This window comes from Acanthopagrus latus, chromosome 11 (assembly GCF_904848185.1).
Source record: "Acanthopagrus latus isolate v.2019 chromosome 11, fAcaLat1.1, whole genome shotgun sequence".
NCBI classification, from domain to species: domain Eukaryota; kingdom Metazoa; phylum Chordata; class Actinopteri; order Spariformes; family Sparidae; genus Acanthopagrus; species Acanthopagrus latus.
In genome coordinates, this window is record NC_051049.1 from 27,767,372 (window position 1) to 27,789,360 (window position 21,989).

Here is a 21,989-nt window from a genome sequence, read left to right on the forward strand (position 1 = left end):
TGGTATTGTGTCTGCTACTAAAACCAAGAGGAGGAGGACTATTTAATGCAGTTGGCTTGACTGTAACTTCCTCCCTAAAGTAGACAGCTGGCCTTGTCATCGAGATCAAGGCCCCACAAAGAGAACCAGGCCTGTAAGAAAATTGTTGTTGTGGTCAAGCTGTGTAATTACATTGTCATGTGATGCACTGGGGACTTTATCCCAAACACCAACACTGTGAAAGATGCGTCTGTAAAATTGTCATAAAGCATCAGAACCCTACGAAATGACTCATTTTTACGGTCAGAATGTGGGCAATTCAGTTCAGTGAAATTTGAAGAGACCCATCGGCAGCAGCATTAACTAAGTTACCTGTAACATATCAAAGCACTTAGCCAGTACCCTACATCCTGTGGTCAGTAACACTCAACACCACATCAAAAACTCACAGGATTTCACTAGCATGGTGAGAGAAATAACTCTGGACTGAGACGAAACAATGGTTTTCTATTATAACGTCATGCTATTCACTGATGCGTGTGCTGTCTTCAGTGAGTGAGAACGGGATGCACAGCTCCAAAAATTGGAAATCAGTCAGACCACCACAAAATAATTTATGTGTGGGAAACACTGCTGTCAATGGCCTTTATCAATTTTTGCAGATATTCTTTAACCTTCTTTTTGTAGCTACTGGTAGGATCTCGCCTCACGCCATCATCTTGTTCTCCCTCTGTGTCTGCCAACTTATTGTTTTTAATTGGTTGACTGTTGCTGTGATGAGGTGGTCCATGTATCCACTATACTCATTTTCAATGTTAGCTGCTTTGTAGCGGCTGAGGGTGACGAGCGAGCGTCCGTCCCCCCCCCCGCCTGACGGCGAGGGGCGCCCCCCTGGATGACGATGCCCCGCTACTTTCTGGGGAGAACCCTGCCACAGTACATTTTCAATAAAGCATTAAGGGAAAAAAAATCTCTGGTCGCTTAATATATTGCGGTAAAGCCAGGCGTGGTTTGCGTTTACTTGGTCAAATCAGCTGCACCTTTTTTTTCAGTGTGCAAATGCATTAACATTTACTGTGATCGTAATGAACCTGCTCTGAAGCTGCTGGTAGTGACTGTGGGTCAGACTGCAGTCTCACAATCAGACCCATGAAAATTACAATATTTTTACAGTAATCACTCCTGGTAATAAACTGAAGGTGTCACAAAGGTATCCTTCTGGATTTCAAAGTAAAGGACGACATGAGAGAACAAAACAAAACAAAACAAAACATTGTTTCCATAAGTAGTCCAAGATTCATATACTGCTGAACTTAACACTTCCTAGATTACTTGCATGTTTGTTTGATACAACACCTTGATGCTTTTGTGTTTGTTGTTAACCTTTATCCTTAACTTAACCTTCAAATTATGACCTCAAAATGAGGTCTCAAATTAAGGATAGTATTTCAGTGTGTACTTAGTTGCTTTCCACCACTGACAGCAATACCAGTTGTGATGTTATCATTTGGGTCATATGCAGACATGTTGAAACTGAGACACATTTGGTTGAAGTTAAACTTCTGGGTTAGGTTGTCACCACAGCATTCAAATGATTTTAACCAAATCATTTAGGCACACATTTAAGTATACCTTAAGTTAGCTTGCTGGTTATTAGACCTTTCTTGAAATGTGCATTGGATATATGTCAAAAATAAAAATAGGAGTAGACATATCCAAGCATGCTGATTTTCATTGAATGGCAAGTTTAAAAAAAACAAAAAAAACAGGATCTGAGTTTGAGATTTTAAGGGGGTATGCATCAGTAGGATGTGTTGATACAAACAGAAACCAAAGTTACTTCAGGTTTTTTTGTAATGTTACTTGGTGTTGTATCGTTATTTGTTACATTGCTTAAAGCCAACATGTTGTCACTGCTGCTTTTATTTCACTGCAGATGGTGTTTATGACCTGTCACCATGGACAGTAGATCTTACATATCAGGGATTGACATGTTGGATTTGCATGGATACGTGCGTGTGTGTGTGTGTGTGTGTGTGTGTGTGTGTGTGTGTGTGTGTGTGTGTGTGTGTGTGTGTGTGTGTGTCTTGGGTTAGTAGGTCAGGGTTCAAGGTAACAAGAGAACAGCCGGGTGTGACCCTCCAACAAAACACTCTGTTTCCTCTAGATTCCCAGGTGTTCATCAGCAAAGGAGTCTGTGGTCCTCTTCTGCCATCCAGTGGTGGCACGACAAAAATGCCTCTTCCTTGTGATTTGTGAACACCTTGGCCTATGAATGATTTGCATGTTTGCTTAGTCATATTCACTTTAAATTGTGGCTGCCTTTTTTCAAACAGACCACATTTTAACATTTTAAAAAGGGATCTTTTTTTTGCAATCACAATTTATTTTAAAGGAACATCATTTTGGCATTGTTGCTGTCAAAGCTATACTGGTGTATACAGTACAGACAGTGCAATTCATTTATAAGGCCCACTGTGCAAATTTAATCTTGCATATATGAACTGATTCACCTCACAAGTTATGGAAAAACAAAAGAAATAAGGTGTAATAAACCAACAGAACTTTGATGAGATAGCATATAAAACAAACATGCGTGTTCAGCTGAAAAAGGAAAGTACAGTGAAGATTACAGAAATACATTAATGAATAATTATGGTAATTAACAGTTGTGAAGGAAGTACACACATTCTTTACTTTGGTGAAAGTACACCACACTGTAAAATTACTCTTTTACAACTAAAAGTCCTGTATTAAAAATGTTAAAGTATCATCAGGAAAATGTACTGCACTTCTCAGGGCAGTAAAATGTCCGTTGTGACACCTGTTATTAAGATAATTAACAGGAATAGCAGCAAACCTGCACACTTGTGAAGTTGAAACCATTAAATGTCAAATGAAAAAATGACATTGACAATTGGTAGTTGTGAAATTAATAGTTTGTCAGTAAATGAACTGATTAATCAGGTAATCATGCAGTTGTACTTGTATAAACTGTCGGGTAGTTTGATTCTTAACAAAACAAATTTGTTAAGTGTTCCATATGTTTTGTGGGTAAAAAATTACATTTGTAGAGTAACTGGTAACTCAAGCTGTCAGTTAAATCCAGATGTAGTGGAGTAAAATTATATTATTTCTCATACAGATGTTGTAAAATGAAGTAGAAAGTGCAAGTAGTGAAATTTTGCAGCTGTTTTTTGTTTTTGTTTTTTTGGCTTTATTGCTGAAACAAGTATCACCTATAACACAAATACATTAATTAGCAGAACAGAAAAATGCTCAGGTTTTGGATTAAAAGCAGCAAAGCTTGAGATGATTGGTGCCCAAGGCATCTTTTTACCACCCAACCTGACCAGCAGGACCACCCCAGGGAGGAGAAGGGAAATATCCAAGATGGGACCCCAATCCAGCTTCAAAGAGAAATGGATAAATTGGACTCAGGCGGGCCAACCACCTGCAAATCAGAGGCTGCTGTGCCCACATCTTTTCAGAAGCCTGTCTCCACCACAGCATCCCAGATCAAGCTGTTGCACTCACTGGACAGACTGTGTTATGACCTGGCAGTGCATGAATACAGCGGGACAAAAAGAAGTGTAAATTCTGTGTTTACATGTCAAGCTTTTAATATGAAGATGCAGACCACATTTGTCATCTCATTACTGCTCTTTAGATTCACTGAAACGCAGACTCAAAAAACTATGTTCTATATTTTTGTAGCATAAAGGAGTTACAATTTGAAAATTATTCCAGATAATATAGAGATTATTTACTTGTTGCTTCACTTGTTTACTTGCACACATTTCTTTTTGTTTTTATTCCTCCTGGGAGGTCAGGCTGTAGATCAGAATTGGTGTCTTGCTCAAGGGCAGTGCCCCAGGCCACTGAAGTAATGGTAAAATCAACGTTTTGGGCAGGATTTCATTAAAGCTAAAATAACAGAAGTTTTCAATTAAATTATTTTAATCAAGCTGCAAGTTTACACTAGCAGTTTGTGCTGACACTGAGGTGGACATGAGATCCTCGGCTTGAATTCTCCACTAAGCTCCACTGGGTTTGTGTGCATGCTTTGGGTTGGGGGTTGGGGGTTGACAGTCATTCCACCGGGTCAGATGTCACCATTTATCCTGAATCCTCTTTCAAACACTGGTCCCGTCACACCCAGTTGTCTTGATGTTATGTAATGCTGACACCAAGAAGCAAACTCACAATAACCAAGGGAAGCTGGTTTGTGTTCGTGTTTTTAGGACTGTGCACATACTTGTGTATAGCTCATGTAATTATGTATGTGTTTACAGGCAGGGTCAAATCACCCTCGCCAGCACAGACGCACATATACCCACACTTTGTCCACGCCACACAGCGCCTCTATACCATTAAAGGAATTTTGTAGTATCAATCCTGGGTCATAACAGCATGAGCTGAACGAATGTTATCGCAGCAGCTGAACTGTGAAAGTACAGTCTGTCATCAGCCAGTGGTGACACGAGCAAGTTTGTGAGATAGAAAAGCAGCAGGTGGAGCTACAGAGATAATGTGCAGCCTTCTTTCCATTGTGATGAACTCACCAGGCATCTGTCATGTAGCAGCTGTGGAAAAAGCACCAAGGTATTATACGTCATGTAAAGGGAGATTTGAAGTAAACTACCAGTACAGAACCTTCAGGTCGGTCCATGAATAGAATTTGATGTTTCATGAAAGAGTCCTGTTTACTGTCCTATTGCAACGTTCAAACTAGGGGTGTCCAGGGCCGATATGTGCATAGTTCCACTGATCGGGATCGGCAATTCTGAACGTGGACCCCAAGCCGATATATATATATCTTTTTTTTATGTCAGAGCACAATATGTGGCAGAACTCACTGTGTCAAATAGACAAGCCACTTGTCCACGTCCTTTTACGTGACAACGTAAGGAATAGGAAAAAAGCAATGGATGATATGGAGGTACTAAGTGTGGGCTGCGCACAAAAAACATTTCTGCAATTATTGTTACTTCAAAAAAGACAACAACTCCCATGATGCAGCACCACTTACTTCTTTTGTTTTGTTTTGATTGAGAGAAACGACATAATGTGCATTTGAATATTGAAAATCGTAAACAGCAGGAACAAAATGGTCGATGATAGCATTGATGGGCATCTTTACATTTAAAGTTAGACATCAGGTAATAACTGTCCATAGACTTTGACTGTGTGTGAGGAACAAGCATCAACAATATAAACACAGATTCCACCTGTCTTCTTCCAGCTGTATTCATGCACTCTGTCAGCTCAGAACATGGTCAGCTGAGTCGTGTGCAGCAGCTTGTTCTGAGATGTCGTGGTTGAGACAGGTCTCTGTAAAGATGTGGGCATTACGGCCTCTGATTACCTGTTGCTTTGCCGGACCGAGTCTGTTTGTCCATTTCCTTTTCTGTCACTGGACATAAGCCAGGAGCAGCCTTAAATCCAAGATGGATTAGCATGGCTCCCATCCTGAATTACTCCCATCTCATCCTTGTATGCCTGTTCATTAAGTCTATCTCCTTTTTCATCTATGCCTATATGTTTTCATACAATACACTATATCCCCAATACAGAGAAAAACAACACAAAATCTAATAATTAAAAAAAAAGAAAATGAAATACTAAAATTGAGCATACAGCGATATTTTTCTGCTGTTATTAATCAGTGAAATAGAAGTAGAGGAATGTAATCAGGGTCAGTACTTTGTTCTCCATACAGTTGTCAATAACACCTGAGTTTACTTGGAGTATTTAGCATTGTTTAGCCTTTCAAGTGAAACCGGCTGGTGGTGAACTTGGAGAATGATGTGTTTTATAAGTAGCCCAAGGACTATTTAAAAGCAGTTATTTGAATGCACTTATTTTAGATGTCTGTAAGGCTTTGTGGGGTGAGTCATGACGATGGTGTGGGAAATTCTTTGTGGGCAGGGATGCCATTTGAAGGGAAACCCTGGATGATTCAGGGGCCCCAGAGCTGGACCAGGGCCCAGGAAGAGATCAGAGGGTTGTCACTGAGCTGTTGTCAGGTGGACCAAAATTGCAAGTCTATTACTAGACATCAGTAGAATGTAACTTAGTTTATTAAGTACTGTACTTAAGTATGAATTTGAACTACTTGTCCTTCTATGCTGCATCTCAGAGGAAAATATTGTCCTTTTTACTCAGAAGCGTGAAAACACTGAATATTTTCAATAGGACATCAGGAGAATTTCCAAAACATGATATTTTCCAGTCAGACTAACCAAGTGTTTTTTGTGCCTAAACTCTAACCAGACCGCCAGCACAGTGTTGTCACAAAATAAAATGAAAAGATGAACATAACATTTCAACTTATCTGGTTTGCCAACCGTTACTGTGGTGATTGGGCGGACTGTTGAATATGGACTCTATAACGGCAGCTATCGGCCTTAGCCACACGTTTGATGCGTGATACACAGTCTATTATTGTGTCTCTGGTCTAAAGCTTGATGCATTCGTGTTGTTCAGTACATTGCATTGCAGTGATCCTGGATGACTGGACTGTCTGTGGCGCTAGAATAAGCACTATGCATTGTCTTCCTGTTAAGTAACTCTATATGAAGTGAGAGCGGTAAGCCTGCGTCAGTCTCATTCCTAAACATTTCTTGTATACCACACCGGCTCTCGTTTTACCATGTAACCTTTTCTGAGTAGAGACACCAGACCCAGACTAATCAACCACCACCCTGCTCCATCAACAACCACCCTCATATCACTCTTTGTAACATCTATTCTGATGGATTGTTTTAATTATGCAAATATTGGTCCTTGAATTTATCAGCCATCTGTCACAAGTTATCAGACATCTAATCTAGTGGTTTGGTGTGCAGCTTTAAGGCCATATCAAATAGGGACTAGTTAGTTAACAGGGACAGATGCAGCAGCAACAAAAATGCCTTAGAACAACATGGTGTGATCAAATGTATAATTGACGGACAACTCCAGCCTTGCTCTGGAAAGTGGAGAATATTTTACTTTCTTAAACCACTAGAAAATGCAACACATGGTACTAGAGTCAAGCACATGAGGTGGGCCGTACCATAGGAAAACAGGGGCGTTCCTGGTGGCATGTTTCCAGCAGCCTGCCTCTGTGTGATCCATCACATATGATTCAGTATCATTGGTTTTCTCACTCTCCTTTAAAGCAGAAAGCAGCTACAGTGCCAGATAGGCTGAAGTTGAGGACCAAAACTAGAGCTACAAGAAAAGAGACTATTGGACTTGACTCCAAGTGAATGCTAATGTTGCACTGTGTCCGCTAGATGTGTTAATTGTCAACTTTATGTACAAAAAGTAAATGAATACCGCTTTAAAGATATAATATGTTACATTTCTGCTTAAAAATGTCAAAACTGACAAAATCTGGGGAAACATCAAATACGAATGTGACTTGCCATTTGTCACATTTGAGGCTACCTCAAATGGGCTAAACTGTTTTGTGTTTCTTTGAGCAACCCTTGTGGAAGAAATCACATAATGTGCATTTAGGTGTGTTTTTGTAATTGGTGTACTTAGTTTCTAAGTGTGAAATCTGCTGCTGATATTCATCAAAATACAGGTGATCTGTGGCATTTAGTTTGTGTTATTTGAATTGCAACAGATGACACTTGAAACTACTCAGCAGCACCGTATTTTCTAAAAATAATGATATGTTTACTTGCAGTAATCCACTAAAATCAATGAGAGAAGCTGGCAGGCAAATATCATCATAAGTTCAGTAGATATATTTTCACAAAAGGAACTGTGAATTATGACTAGTAGTAACTGTGTTTTTGCGTTCGGAAAGACATGTTTTGCCTTGTAGATTTCATACTTTAGGGTTAAGTTTGGGTGGAGTAGCCCTTTAAATCTCTGGATAGCTGTAGTGTACCAGACTGTCAAAGACAAAAGTGTTGTATTATTGATGTTTACACTCTGGGTTATTCTTAAAACTCCTCTCCTGATCAGTGATCTCCTTTGTCCACTCAGGGACCAAACCTGTATGTCCACAGTACACTGTACTGTACTATGTCTGCACTTGCACCGTGTCCTCTTTCATTTTCACCTTAGCTGGTAAATTGGCACCAGGGACACTAGTGTTAAACCTGACAGCTGATGAGCTGTCTGTATTGGGAACAGTGCTAGGGACAGAGTATAGGTCAGGTTTTTCCGGTGTTGACAGATGGTAGCCAGGATATAGGCGCCAGCTCTTTGTCACCCTGCCTCCTCCAGATATCGCTGCACTGAAACGTGGAAAAGTTTGAGGTTGACGTGCACTGTCAGACACGTCTCAATAAGTGTCAATCGTTTGTGTCTGTACAAGAATACTAATGGATGTTTTGTATCCATGTGTGTGTCTGTGTCAACTCAACCTCCTAAAGTCTCATGACAACACATGTGCAGTTCGTTTCCGATCCCAAAATCCTCTTCTCCTGTGTATCAGCAGTTCTTAGGTGTCAGTGGCATCAGCTGTTTCCGATTCTCTTCATGTTGTTTTGTCCCTCACATTACACGGACAGCGAGCCTATGCTGGCAAGCTTGCCAACTCTTTCCGATGCAAGCTAGATCAGGATCTTTAGACAAAAGTTGGTGGTGATAAAAACAAGTGGGCCAAAAAACAGTAAGATGTAAGTAAAGATGTGTGTCAGTCTGTATAATTTGTAATGAGCAACAGTATTACCAAGGAACAGATAAAGGATAGCCAGTGTGAAACCAACATAGCACAGTGGTACATCTTTACAGCTGTATTAAACAATAAATAAAATACATAAAACCAAAAACTACATATGTTGATTCTAGCTGAGGCTACAGTGCAGTGAGAAACAGCTTTGGTCCATTTTGTGTACTTGTTCCTTTCAATAACAAATCATAAAAATTCACAAATAATCGTTTATACTCATTGACAAATGTACCAATGAAATGGGGTGATTAAGTAGCATTACATTCGTATTTGATCAAATTTCCTTTGTCTGCATGAAAATTGCAATTTTAAGTATCTAAAATAGAAAACATGGACAAGAATACAATTTCCCAACATAAAAAAGTAGAATTTTTGTGAGAAAGTATCAGTTTGATAATTACACAACGTTCTGCTGACACATCCTCTGAGTAAAAAACAAATCAGTCATGAGACCCGTTTGGCATTTAACGAGGTTCAGAAATACCCACAATGCTTGTGTCTTTAACAGGACGGGGTGTAACTGGTTAATAAAGTTTCTGGGGCCTTGCACCTGTCACCCCACTTCCTGTTATGGAACAATGTGAAAACCTTATACTTCTGCAGTGAATCTGAAATAAAGATCCATGTGGTGCAGTATACACTATATACTAGTGCATCTGCAGAAACGTGTGCCAGTTCTCAAATGATCAGATTTGTTGTTCGTCTTCATCTGTTCTTTTTTTATTGGCTGTACATTTTATTTGTTTGTCTTACTTTTTACAGCTTCATATTTCAGCCCCAGATTCTTGGGATTCTGACACCTGACTGAAGGGCTTTTGAAGTGTCTCAAATGTCACATAGCGTTCCTCTCCAGCATTTACCCCTAACCCTCATCAATCCCCAGCTGCACACCCGAGCCCCCAGCTCTTATCACTGGCCACTCAATCCTTGACGTCCACAGGGGGCTGCACTTTAATTTGGAGAGCAGCCATTTGCTATTCTTAAAACTCATCTCTGTGGTGTGGTGTTGAGGGAGAGACCTCTGTTCTCCCTCCTGCTTCTTTTCTTCCACCCTCAGTTTTGTCTTGGTAAAATGTTTTTTTGTTTCTATTGAGCCTGCATGAAAGAGAACGGACTCAATTTGTGAGTGAAATCTTGCTTTTTTTTGAGGACATCTGCTGTAAATCAGTCATGAGCTCCAGCCTTGTCAACTCTTTGGCCAAAGTCTACGACCCGAACCCTCTTCACGGTCAGAAGCCTGGTGGAAGGAAGCTCTCTCTTAATGGATCAGACAAGTCTCAGCCTTCTTCATCCTCATCATCAGCTTCCTCCTATCATGATGTTGCCCTGCGCTGTGTGGAGACCAGAATGGACTCCTTGAGCTCCCAGATGGAGCGCTTGCTCAACATGCAGCAGACCGTTTTGACCCGGCTCGATGGCCTGTCGCAGGATGTCCGTGGTATGGGTCGAGATCTGGCCTCCATGCATGAGGAGGGCCATGGGGGGAGACGCGGGTCAGGGGCTGAGCTGTGCAGGGAGCTGTGTGGGGCCATGCAGAGGGCCAGCGAGCGGATGGAGAGTCAGGGACACAGGCTGGAGGGGGTGGAGAAGCTGGTGGAGGGCACCCAGCAGGTGATCAGCTTCATTGGGGAGGTGGTGAAGAGCTCCAGGCTGGTGGAGCTGCTGTTTAAACAGTCTGGATGCAAAGCTAATAAGAAGGTGAGAGGTTTGAAAACAATACGATTAAGAAAGATCGATATAGTAGTGGGTAGTATCACAGATATATCAGTATCTGGGATATGACCGATATTTGCAACAATATGAAAACTGTTTTTTAGAAGTTGTAAAGCAGAAAAAGATGTTTGGGATCAGTGCACTGATGTAATTTTAGATATTAAAGTTTATGGGTAATCTGTTAAAATGTCCTGCCTCTTTTGCGTCACTTTTTCACAAGTGTTACATTGGAGGGATCATTGCAAAAAATGTGTGGATATCTGCTAATATATAAATACCAAAATCGTCTGCTGAAAATCCAAGATTTTTCCATCAATTTTCTCTTCTCTTTTCCCACATTTTGAAGAAACAAATAGTTCCCATGGTTCTGCTATACTGTTCTGTGTCGTAAATGGTAAAATAGTGAGAGGAACTATTTGCATTGTGCAGCATTAACTGCTGTCTTAGAGGTCGTACAAATACATCTTAAAATACCTTTTAACAGGTTTTCAAAATTCCATCTTGGCATTTAAAGCTGCTCATTCCTCTCGGCTCTGATAAGGCTCCATCTAAATATCTATATATAGCATCACTGTACTTCAACACATCGTTCTCTGTAATGTTAAGTAATTTTCCTTCATGCAGTGATTGTCATTTGCCTCTGAGGTGTAGATGATTTGAGTCAGACTGGTTATCTTATCCGAACTATGTCTTTATCAGCAGCCGGTTGGACTGCAGCTGCACAGCGTCCGAGTAGCACTTCTGTGGCCTGTTGTGACAATAGTGCATTGATTGATTAGACGGCCTGGCATCCTTATGCAGCCACACATTGTGCATGTTTATTATCCTTGATGCAATAGGAAGAATGTACAGAGGACATTGCATAACATTTGATATATATAGATATAGATATAGATATAGATATGTTTATGTTTGTTTGTGGGGTAGAATATCTAACATATTTGAATTCTGCTAATTCAGAAGCTGTTTTTAGGAATGGCTTTATGGTTAAGAAACAGATCTATTAAAGCCTCTGCCAGACATATCAAATATCATGGAAACTCCAGCAGGTGTCACCTGGACTTCATTTCCACCCAAATGTCATTCATCATGATTGCTATTTTATTGATATTGCCTTTGTATTATCTTCTTTAATGATTATAAAATATATGTTGGAAAGTGTGAATAAAACATTTTCCTGTGTTGTTCGATGTGTCATCTGCTACAGATACATGACCTTTCCTCTTGCTCCAGGAGGAGGCGTCTGTCCCCCAGTACACTGAGTTATGGTCGCAACCATAGAAACACTAACAAACACTTCGGCATGAAAATGGAAACCCATACAGTATATGACTACGCTGTTCCCTTCAGAAATCAGACTCCTGGCTCCATTACCATAGATTACTCCTGGCGCCTTTGACAAGTGAAAAAGTCCTGAATAATAAAACCTCACGCAAGTGTTGTGCACATTTGTCACTGTGTGGATTGATTGTTTAATACTTTATCATTGTTTCTTCTCTCTTCAACAAGGCAAAGGATGACAGGGATAAAGCCAAACTGAGCCTGAAGGGCTTAAAGGCCCAGAAGAAGAGGAGACCTCAGGACACATCAGGTGGGTTTAAACAATCTCTGCAGGGACGTTTGCTCTTTGATTATCTGCTGGATTAGATATGGATGAGACAAGATTTTTTTAAAGCCAGTACAGAAAAATCCGGGTGGTGTTCATCACCCCCTCCCCTCATTAACTCACAAAATCCTCAAAGTGCCAAAATAATTAAAAAAGTTTTGGTTGTTGTGTGTATGCGTGTGTGTGTCCAAATGAAAACTCATGTAAGCATACTCTGACTCTCACAAACACACTCAATACAATCTATTAAGAGGCAAATGACATCACTGATATATAAAAACTATTCCCCAATCTAAAACATATTAATTATTTTTTCCTCTACAATCATCTAGTAACCCCTGGACATTATCTCCTGAGGCTGAGAACCAAATATCTGAAATCCAGCACAGACTAATGGATTCAGGCATTCAGGCATCATTACGCCATGTGTTTGACAATATGGAATTTGGACTAGTTAATGGTGCCACAGTAATTTAGATTAATTCTCTGGTTATAAATAAATTGATGTTTATTGTGGGGGAATTGTATCCATGCCAGGTTCATTCATTTAAAATTGTCTTTGTTTGCTTTGTTTGTTTTTCCCACATCAGACACGTCCTCGCTGAATGAACCTGTGCTGCAGGAACAGGTGGAGAAGCTCAACAGGCAGAACACTGAGCATTCCCATGGAAAAGCAGAGGCTGACAACCAAAGGGGGGAGGACAGAGGAAGTGAAGGAAGACGACAGGAGCTCATCCTGGACGGACAACACACCTCTGCTGCCCAGTCAGAGGAGAGGAAGAAAGCGACGGAGGAGAAAGTGGAGCAGGAGGAGGATGTCTTCGAAGACTCAGAGTCAGAGGCAGAAGGAAAGACGGACAATGTTAGTCCTGATCCGGCTGGAAAAGTAGAGGATGATGGGAAGAAAAAGCATAAAGCAGAGGCAGAAGAGTCGTCAAAATCAGAAACAGCTCACGGTGTCAGCGCAGACAACTGCAAGACTTCTCTTCTTTCACAGGAAAGGTATTTCAAGCAGTTTTTTATACTTTAATTTTTTAAAATGTATTTCATGCATGTCAGAGAAGTCAGTTAAGAGCAAACTATTTGGAGGAAGGAAGAAGAAGAAGAAGAAAAAAAACAAAATTGAGTAAAGTAAAATATTCAAATGTTTCTTTACGTTTATATTTAGCTCTGAGGAGGCCGGCGATGTGGCCACCTGCAGCAAACGCCGCGTCACAGAAGAAGACCTGGTGAAGGACGACCTCAAAAAAAGCAGAGTGGAGGACAGTAAAGCAGCAAACGCTGATGGACAGGTGGTGGAGGGGGCCGAGCCACATGCCTCCAAATATGAAGAAGAAGTAAAGACTGAGGTGGAAGACGAGGGGAAGGAGGGAGAAGCAAAGGAATTTATTATTGGTGAGACATTATTTACTTAGCATGAATGCATGAGAGACAATTCAAATTTGCAATTTGCTCTTGTTCTTGTGTTCTTGTGTAACCTTCAGTTTTGGTGCAAAATTATTTTGAAAGAATAACATTTGGCTCAAGATTCGATCCTGTTTATTGTCCAATATAACGTTGGGTTACACAGTAACCCTGGTTATCTGAGTATAGACAATATCTTTCCACTACATATAGAATATATACACCAATACGGAACAGAAGTGGATTCATGTAAACAGGGCCCTATCCACAGTTCCACATCTTTAATAAATGATGAAAGTAGGTGATTTAAAACAAATGTTGTTTAACTTTGAAGTGTAATACATATTAATATATCACCTTTTCTTCAACTACACCAACAGAGTTTATACAGTTCTCTTTCTTATGAAAATATCGCTCCACTACATATAGAATATATATTATGGGATTGCTGGCATCCTGGCCGCTGACGTGAGTCATCATTTAAGACACACAACGCCTATCGTGGCTTCCCCTGTGCCATCTATAAATAGACCCTGCTGCGCAGAATTCTGTTGCTTATTCTGATTTGAACTGGTCCCGAGCGGCCTCGATATGGAGAGAAATTCTCTATACTCAGAGAACCAGGGTTACTGTGTGACCCAACGTTCTCCTCCTTATGAGAATATCTCTCCACCACATATAGAATATGGGACTCAATAAGACACACCGTGAGGGTACCAAGGAGACAGAGCAGACGCCGCTCCCATAACAACTCCCTCTGGTACTTTCAAATGAAACGTCCCGCCACCAGGTGCACAAACAAACAAAAAACACAGTGTGTGCAAATCAGCCAAGAACTATATACAAATATGCACCCTACACAGGAAGGGATAAGTGACACCGTCATGACAAGCAAAACAAGCACTGCAAGACGCAAGGGCTGGGTGTGAGGAAGAGGCCACTCAGATGGCCATATGCTAGACCACTGACAAAGACTTGGGACATTATCTTGGCCGGTCCAACCAGCACAGCGGCACACACTCACCTAAGGAGGTGCTGGCAGCCACATTCAAACAATAAAACTGTGTAAACGTAGCTAGAGTTGAGAGGATGGCACTGCGCCACAAGAACCAGGAGGTCGACACGCCCCGTGTGGAGTGTGCTCTTATCCCCACTGGCACCCCACTGGTTTCTCTGTATGCCTGTTGAATTGCCTCCACGACCCAATGAGACAGCCCAGCTTCAGACACCACACCCCTCAGGGTTTATGGTGACTTCCAAGCCTCCAGGAGCTCCTGTAGGCGCCTAAGCACCTCCGGGGCTGAACACGTCACTGCATCGATCTGGTTAGTGGCACTGTTGACATATGCTGCTGCCATGGTGCTGACGGTCCTTACAAGAACACGGTGTCCCTGCAGCCTCAGCAGGAAATGCCAAAGGGCCAGGTGGATTGCCCTTAGTTCCAAGACATTGATTTGCTGGCCCTGCCCGAGGACACCCCAGTTCCCGCTGGTGCCCCTGCCTTCATGGAGAGCACCGCAACCCTTGAGGGGTGCATCCTGCTGATGCAAGAATGGACCTAGCCTGCTGCCTCTCGAGCTGTTCCCTGGCACCTTCCACCACTTGAGGGCCACACACAATCTCCTGGTGACCAGCACAATAGCCTGTAGGTCTCTCTGTTGGCACAGGCCCAGACTTAAGAGACACCTCTACCATGGCCATATGTGCAGAAGAGCTAGTTGAACCACCTGCACAGCAGATGCCATGAGGCCCAAGAGGTGGAGACACAGCCTCCAAGTGACTCTGGCCCCTAGACGAAAGTGTGCGAGGCAATCACTGAGGGAGTCCTGTCTGTCATCTGCAATATCACCAATCCCGTCTCGGCATCCAGGCACATACCAAGGAACTGGGTGGTCTGAGCTGGCTGCAGACTGCACTTGTTGTCATTGACACACATCCCCAGGTCCCTGATGTGAGACAACAACATTTGCACATGACGATGACACTGCTGCCCTGTCTGAGTGCATATCAGACAGTCGTCCAGGTAATTCATTACCCTGAGACCGCTGAGGCCCCAAGACTGCATCCATACACCTGGTGAAGGTGCGGGGAGCCAGTGAGATGGCAAAGGGGGAGGACACAGATTTTGAAGGTTTTGCTGTCAAAGGCAAACCTGAGAAATCTCCTGTGGCCCTCCCTAATTGGTATTTGAAAATTTGTGTCCTTGAGGTCGACTGTTGCAAACCAGTCAGCCAGGACAGCCTGTTTCACTCGCGGCACAGTCAAAATCTTGCACCTCAGGGGCTGGAAGAACTTGTTCAGGCCCCTGAGGTCCACAATTGGCTGGAGCGTCCCATCACGTTTCGGAATAAGAAAGTAATGGGAGTAGAACCCTGCCTCCCTGTCTTCCTGCCCCACCTCTCTGATGGCATTTTTGGCCAGAAGAGTGGACACTTCTGAGTGCAGGACTTCTCTGTGCTGGTGATCTCCAACAGTGGAGGATGCAGGCACCGTAGTCACAGGAGGGGTGCTCAGAAACTGAAGACGATACCCCTCGATCACTGTTGAAACAACCCAGTGGTGTGCCAACAGGGCCACCCATGAAGCCTGAGACCCCTGAGGGTGGAGGCAGGGTAGGGGAGATGTAGCGTCAGGACCGGGACTTTGGGCCCTGGGGTGCTTTATCACCTCGGCCTTACACTTCAAAGTTAAACAACATTTGTTTTAAATCACTTACTTTCATCATTTATTAAAGATGTGGAATTGTGGATAGGGCCCTGTTTACATGAATCCACTTCTGTTCCATCTTGGTGTGCAGGTAGGATATCCATGTAGATATAACTTGGTTGATGACATTTGACTTTTTGTCCTACTTTGAAGCAGATCCAATGTCATAACACCGCGCCTGTTGAAGCATCACTAACATGTCAGCCGGCAGAGCTGGCAGATCAGACAATGAGACATTGGCATGCTGCTATTTAGATCCACTTTGTTTCTGGGGGTCCAAGGCCCCTTCTTCCACCTCTGTTTTTACACTGTTTTCAGCAACCTTTTTTATGAATTTTTGTCCATATGTCTTTATGCTTCCTTCAGATTCAAGCCCTCCTCCATTAGCACCTTTCGACCACCGCATTGTGACTCCAAAACCCCATCAGATAGCCACCTATTACACAATCAACAGAGATGAGGTCCTGGGAGGGTGAGTAAGAAGAGTTAACCACAGCTCTGAAGTTTATTTTTATTCACACAGTCACTTCTACACATCTGTCGTCTCTAATGAAATAACAGAGGATCTCACACCCTGCGAAGGGACGCCTAATAGTTTTTTTCCAAGACCTTATTATTGCCCCCCTAAAGGGCAGATGATTGTGAGCCTCAGGGGGGAACTTGCGAAATAGCAGCTCTGATGTAATAGACCGGTGCTAAATCCTGTCTCTCAAACTGGAGATTACCCCTCAACACGCAAGCACATTTCTCAAATCTCTGACATAATGGCACAGCATATAGAGGCCTAATCACTGTGTGACTGAAGGAGCTTATTATGATAAAGTGTATATAGATAATTATTTTCATTATCACTTAATTTTATTATTTTTTATATTTTATTTTATTAATCAACTATTGTTTGATCCATAAAAGTCAGAAAATAGTAAAAAAAAATCATATATATAAATGTCATATATCAGATATGATTTCAGATTCTAAAGCTTTTAATCAAACAAAGTAATATTTTAGCATGATATCTTTACTTTTACTTAACACTGCTCGTAAGACACAAGCTGATCTATTTCTGCTGATTATGTAATACTTTCACCGCTAGAATAAATGTTTTATAAAGTCAAAACCCAATTTCTAGCATGGTACCTCGGTGTCTGCTATTCATGTCCGTGTTTCCGACTCATCTGTGTTTGCTTTTCTATCATTAGTGGACGTTTCGGACAAGTGCACAAGTGCATGGAGAACTCGTCTGGTATGACACTGGCTGCCAAGATCATCAAAGCCAGGAGCCAGAAAGAGAAGGTGCAGTAACGATCGGCCGATGAATGCTGCATTTGAAACAGAGCACATGCTCAGCAGTGGTACTGGGATGCCTGCTGTCCCAGACAGTCTAATGGATGGTTACTTTTATCATTGCTAAGCACCATAAAGGATCACAATCTTAAAAATAGATACAGCTCAACAGTCCAGAGGATGTGGGCACGTGGCAATTCGTCAGCCTCTCTGTGTCTCTTTTGCGTTGGGTCATCTGAAATTGATGTGAGGGAGGTCAGATGTCTGAGCATAGCTCTGTGGTTGCATTTTCATCTGAGACATTCAAAAAGCTCTGAGCCAACCAAAAGCCCACCAAACACACAGCCAAATCCTCTGCTGGCTCATGTTGCTGTCTGTGATCGTCCGTGACAAAACTGACAAATCCTGTCTGTCTTTCTGCCTGCCTGCCTGCCTGTCTGTGTGTCTGTCTTTCCATCAAAATTGCATATAGTAGCATGTGAAAGGATTAGAGCCTGTGACCCCTTTTCAATTTATCCTCAGCAAAATTTAACTCTTATTTGTCACGAAAAGTGCTCAGACGTGAGTCTTAAACACCAAAAATCACTCACAATCTACTTCTATGTTTTAAAACACTTTGTTCGTTTATCTCTGGTGTACTATTTGTGTGTTGTATGACTTGTATGACAATATTTCCTGTCTGTCTCTCAGGACGTGGTGAGGAATGAGATCCAGGTGATGAATCAGCTGAACCACGCCAACCTCATCCAGCTGTATGCCGCCTTTGAGTCGCGCCATGACATCATTCTGGTCATGGAATAGTAAGTGAGGGTGCCTTTAGGTGTACTGGTGTGCTGTATGTGAGTACAACACATTTACAAGCATTTTTTTTCTTTCCGCGCCGTAGTGTGGAGGGAGGGGAGCTGTTCGACCGCATCATTGACGAGAACTACAACCTGACGGAGCTGGACACAGTGCTGTTTATACGGCAGATCTGTGAAGGGCTGCAGTACATGCATAAGATGTACATTCTACATCTTGACCTCAAGGTAAACCTGCTTTAATTTAGGATCTCATGAATGCATATTTCTCTTGTTTTGTCACACCAAAGGGAGGAATTTCTCCAAAAAGCAGTATATCAAACCCTCAATTTAACTGAATTATACTTGTTTCTTATCTATAATCATTCTCTATTGTTCTTTTTCAGCCTGAGAACATTCTTTGTGTCAGCAGAGCGACTAACAAGATTAAAATCATTGACTTTGGCCTGGCCAGGAGGTAAAATCTATCATATATTTACAGTTGAAAGCTTTCATTTGAGGACTTTCTCAGTCTGATATATATTTCTGATGTTTCTGCTCGTGTGTCTCTGACAGGTATAAACCCAGGGAGAAGCTGAGGGTCAACTTTGGAACACCTGAATTTTTAGCTCCAGAAGTCATCAACTATGAGTTCGTTTCATTCCCCACAGACATGTGGAGCCTTGGCGTCATCACTTACATGTTGTAAGTTGCGCATGGTCATTCACACACGCACACACACAGTTTAAAAAGACACACAGTAGCATCCCTGACCTGTGTTTCCTCTGGGTCCAGGCTCAGTGGCTTGTCTCCGTTTCTGGGGGATGACGACAACGAGACGCTGAACAACATCTTGGCCTGTCAGTGGAACTTTGAGGAGGAGGAGTTTACGGACATCTCTGATGAGGCCAAAGACTTCATCACCCGCCTGCTGGTGAAGAGTAAAAGCTGGAGGATGAGCGCTGCAGAGTCTCTCAGACACCCCTGGCTGTCAGACCGGAGTCTGCACTATCGGCTAAATCAGAAGGTGATTTGCAGTGTTTTTAATTAAGATGTACTGTTGAGAACACACAAGATTCCTGTCCAAAACAACTCCAGCAAATTTGAAATCATTCTTGTTTCTTATCTTTTTTTTTATCTCTCAATACACAATATCTCTAATTTTCTTGTAAAAAGTGCCAGTTTCACTTTGTCAAACACTGTCTACAAAATTATTATCTATACAGCAAGATCCAATCACAATCGGTCACTCGAGGCGCACGTGAACTGACAGAGTTAAAGCTAGTTACACAGTTTTGTCGTTTATAAAGAGGCCCTTGCTGTTATAGCTAAACACTGATGTCTGTGAAATCAGACTGAATGATAATCATAAAAAGTAAAATATAGAATTCATGATTAATCTATGTATTTATGTATGTATGACATTTTTAACTTTGTATAACAATCAATAGAGACTTGACAAGATATTAGTGAAGAGGGAGAGACATAATGTCACTTGAGATGCAATATCACTGTTTTAGTTCCCTAAGCCACCGGAACACCTCGGACATTGGGCATCGATTAACTAATAATTTAGTTAATCAATTTTCATATTATTTATTATTCATATTTCCATAAAACGCCTTCAGTACAGTATATGTTTGATACTGCTGTTACTTGTGGGCATGGAACGAATTTCTTCATATGTGGAAGAACATGTGTGACACAACACAGGTTATTGTAAATACGGTTGTTTTAATGTTAGGAGATCCTTATAGATGGGCACACAACCTTTGCTCCAATTCACTCAATTATCCCCTCTCTGCAGAAAAACAAGTGCCACTCCACACATGCTCCTTCTCCAGAGAGCTAGAAAGGTAAGACTAATATTTTCCCGCTAGCCAACATTATGTTATGATTAATATATTCATCACCCAATCTTCACCATCTGGAAAGTTCACACCTGAAATCTGCTCTTTTCTGTTTCCCTTCCAGAAACACTGCGAGGCCCTCAGCATGCCTTTTGACAATGTAGGGCCCCGGAGCCCAACACTGGACCAATGCTGCTGTACCTGTATGTCTACTGGATAACTACTCTCCGCTTCGCATCCTCATGTTAGCTTAGCTCCAAAGCTTGTAGTTCTGACCTGAACAGTGTGACGCCCGCAGGATTAAAAGAGACTTTTTTAATGTTGCCTTCAAGGCACAAACCACCTGCTAGCATGCTTACTGTCCTGTAGAGCAGAAAACTTCAGACTGAATCCATGAGGACTCTCTCGCTCTATGGTGCCAGGGTAACAGAAACATTTGTATCATATTGTATCAGATTTGAATCTAAAATGTTAGAGATTAAAAGATTGTCACTTCTACAACTTCCACACAAATCACTGTGAAGGTAAACTCATCAGATCAGCATCAAATAGATGCTGTTATTCTCCTGCCAGTGATCAGTTTGTCATGTCATGTCCTGGTTTGTTGCATGCTATGCACTTTTTGCCCTATTTCTTCAAGATTTAGCAAACAACTTTGAACAAAACGTAGATTGAATGCTATTATTCTCATTATATATTTTTGTGAATACAGATTTTCTTTCTTTCTTTCAATGTACAAGTCTTATAAAAATGTTATTCTTTCTGGGACATAAGAAACATGTAGATCTTGGTTGAGTCACACCACTTTAATTTATTTTGTACATAACACAAGGCTGCATACTCTCATTCCCCTGAAAAGTGAGAATATCTCAATGACTGAATACTTCCCTACTCATCCCACGTCCAGCCACATCTCTGGTACCTTTTCACTGTAGACTGGACCTCCCTCTGTGTGCGTTCATGCCACTGGCTCGCCTTTGCTTCGGCGGTTTGGAGTAGCCCTCTCACCTTCCATGAAGGCAAAAAGGAACAACAGAATACTACCAATGAATGATTCATGTTTCTGAGTGGAGTGGATTCTTATGTTCATTTATTAACTGGTTCAGCACCAGACTGTACTTGAAGTGCAAAGCTTTTATTCAAGATGGGATCATTTTTCAGGGGTAACAAACAGGGCTTCACTTAGTTGTGCACACATGGGTAAATGCACACATCAGCTTGATGGAGAGCCGACAACAGAGCAGAGAAGACGTCAGTCAGTGCTTTACTGCCCCCGTTCTGTCTGAGAGGTGGGAAGTTGGATGAATATTTTTGGCAAGGTTGTTGGCTGCCTCATTTGGAAAAAGAGAAAAGCTTTGTGAATTTGAATTTGTTTCTTTGAATTTATGATTTTGTTTCATTATATTTTGTGAGACACAAGTTTTCTTGTGTAATGATGAGTAATAACTCAATGTAGAATATAAATAAGCAAATAAATAAAGCACACCAGAAAACAGTTTTTATGTGTCTTAGATTCCATTTCTTTGAAATCCTAGAACTGCACTCCTGGAATCCAAGTTTTTCACGACAGTGTCACATACTGAATTTGAAAAATGCATTCGAGGCAGTATCTCACACAAATAATTAATTCCTATTTAATGACTAATTGTTTGAAAAGTTCGTACCACACAAAGTCTTTTTCTATTCTAACGACTTGTAGTAGGTTTGCTCCACCCTAATACTACTTCCTGTCTTCTGGCTTACAGTTTGAAAGGTTCCCATCTGAGACACAGAGCTTTTTTTCTCCTCAAAAAACATACCAGAAAACAGACTTAAGTTCTCATGTTGCATTGCTCCGTAAAGGTTTTGTATGTCATGTTTTTAAATGTGTTTTTCTCATATATATTGGGAGGTTTTTACACAGATCTAAATATTTGAATCCTACCCCAAACCACATTCTTTCTTTTCAGGAGAAGTGGAAGAAGGAACATATGGGTCACAGGGATATT

The 21,989-nt window shown here is 41.5% G+C and overlaps 1 protein-coding gene across 2 annotated transcripts in view; it reads left to right on the plus strand.

The window, feature by feature from the left end:
* The window catches only part of mylk4b (myosin light chain kinase family, member 4b), a 38,908-nt gene extending 17,409 nt beyond the window's left edge, over positions 1-21,499 (plus strand). The window contains exons 1-13 of one of the 2 annotated variants that reach the window (XM_037116056.1): positions 9,598-10,357; positions 11,882-11,963; positions 12,569-12,980; positions 13,147-13,373; positions 16,455-16,560; positions 17,288-17,381; positions 18,063-18,172; positions 18,259-18,400; positions 18,559-18,629; positions 18,728-18,856; positions 18,947-19,178; positions 19,959-20,007; positions 20,126-21,499. In XM_037116056.1, coding sequence (XP_036971951.1) covers positions 9,830-10,357; positions 11,882-11,963; positions 12,569-12,980; positions 13,147-13,373; positions 16,455-16,560; positions 17,288-17,381; positions 18,063-18,172; positions 18,259-18,400; positions 18,559-18,629; positions 18,728-18,856; positions 18,947-19,178; positions 19,959-20,003 — 2,178 coding nt within the window. In that variant the 5' untranslated portion in view covers positions 9,598-9,829 and the 3' untranslated portion in view covers positions 20,004-20,007; positions 20,126-21,499. Of the gene's footprint in view, positions 1-9,597; positions 10,358-11,881; positions 11,964-12,568; positions 12,981-13,146; positions 13,374-16,454; positions 16,561-17,287; positions 17,382-18,062; positions 18,173-18,258; positions 18,401-18,558; positions 18,630-18,727; positions 18,857-18,946; positions 19,179-19,958; positions 20,008-20,125 lie in introns of those variants that run through there. The other variant, XM_037116057.1, reaches the window with a different exon arrangement.
* Positions 21,500-21,989: the final 490 nt, after the last annotated feature.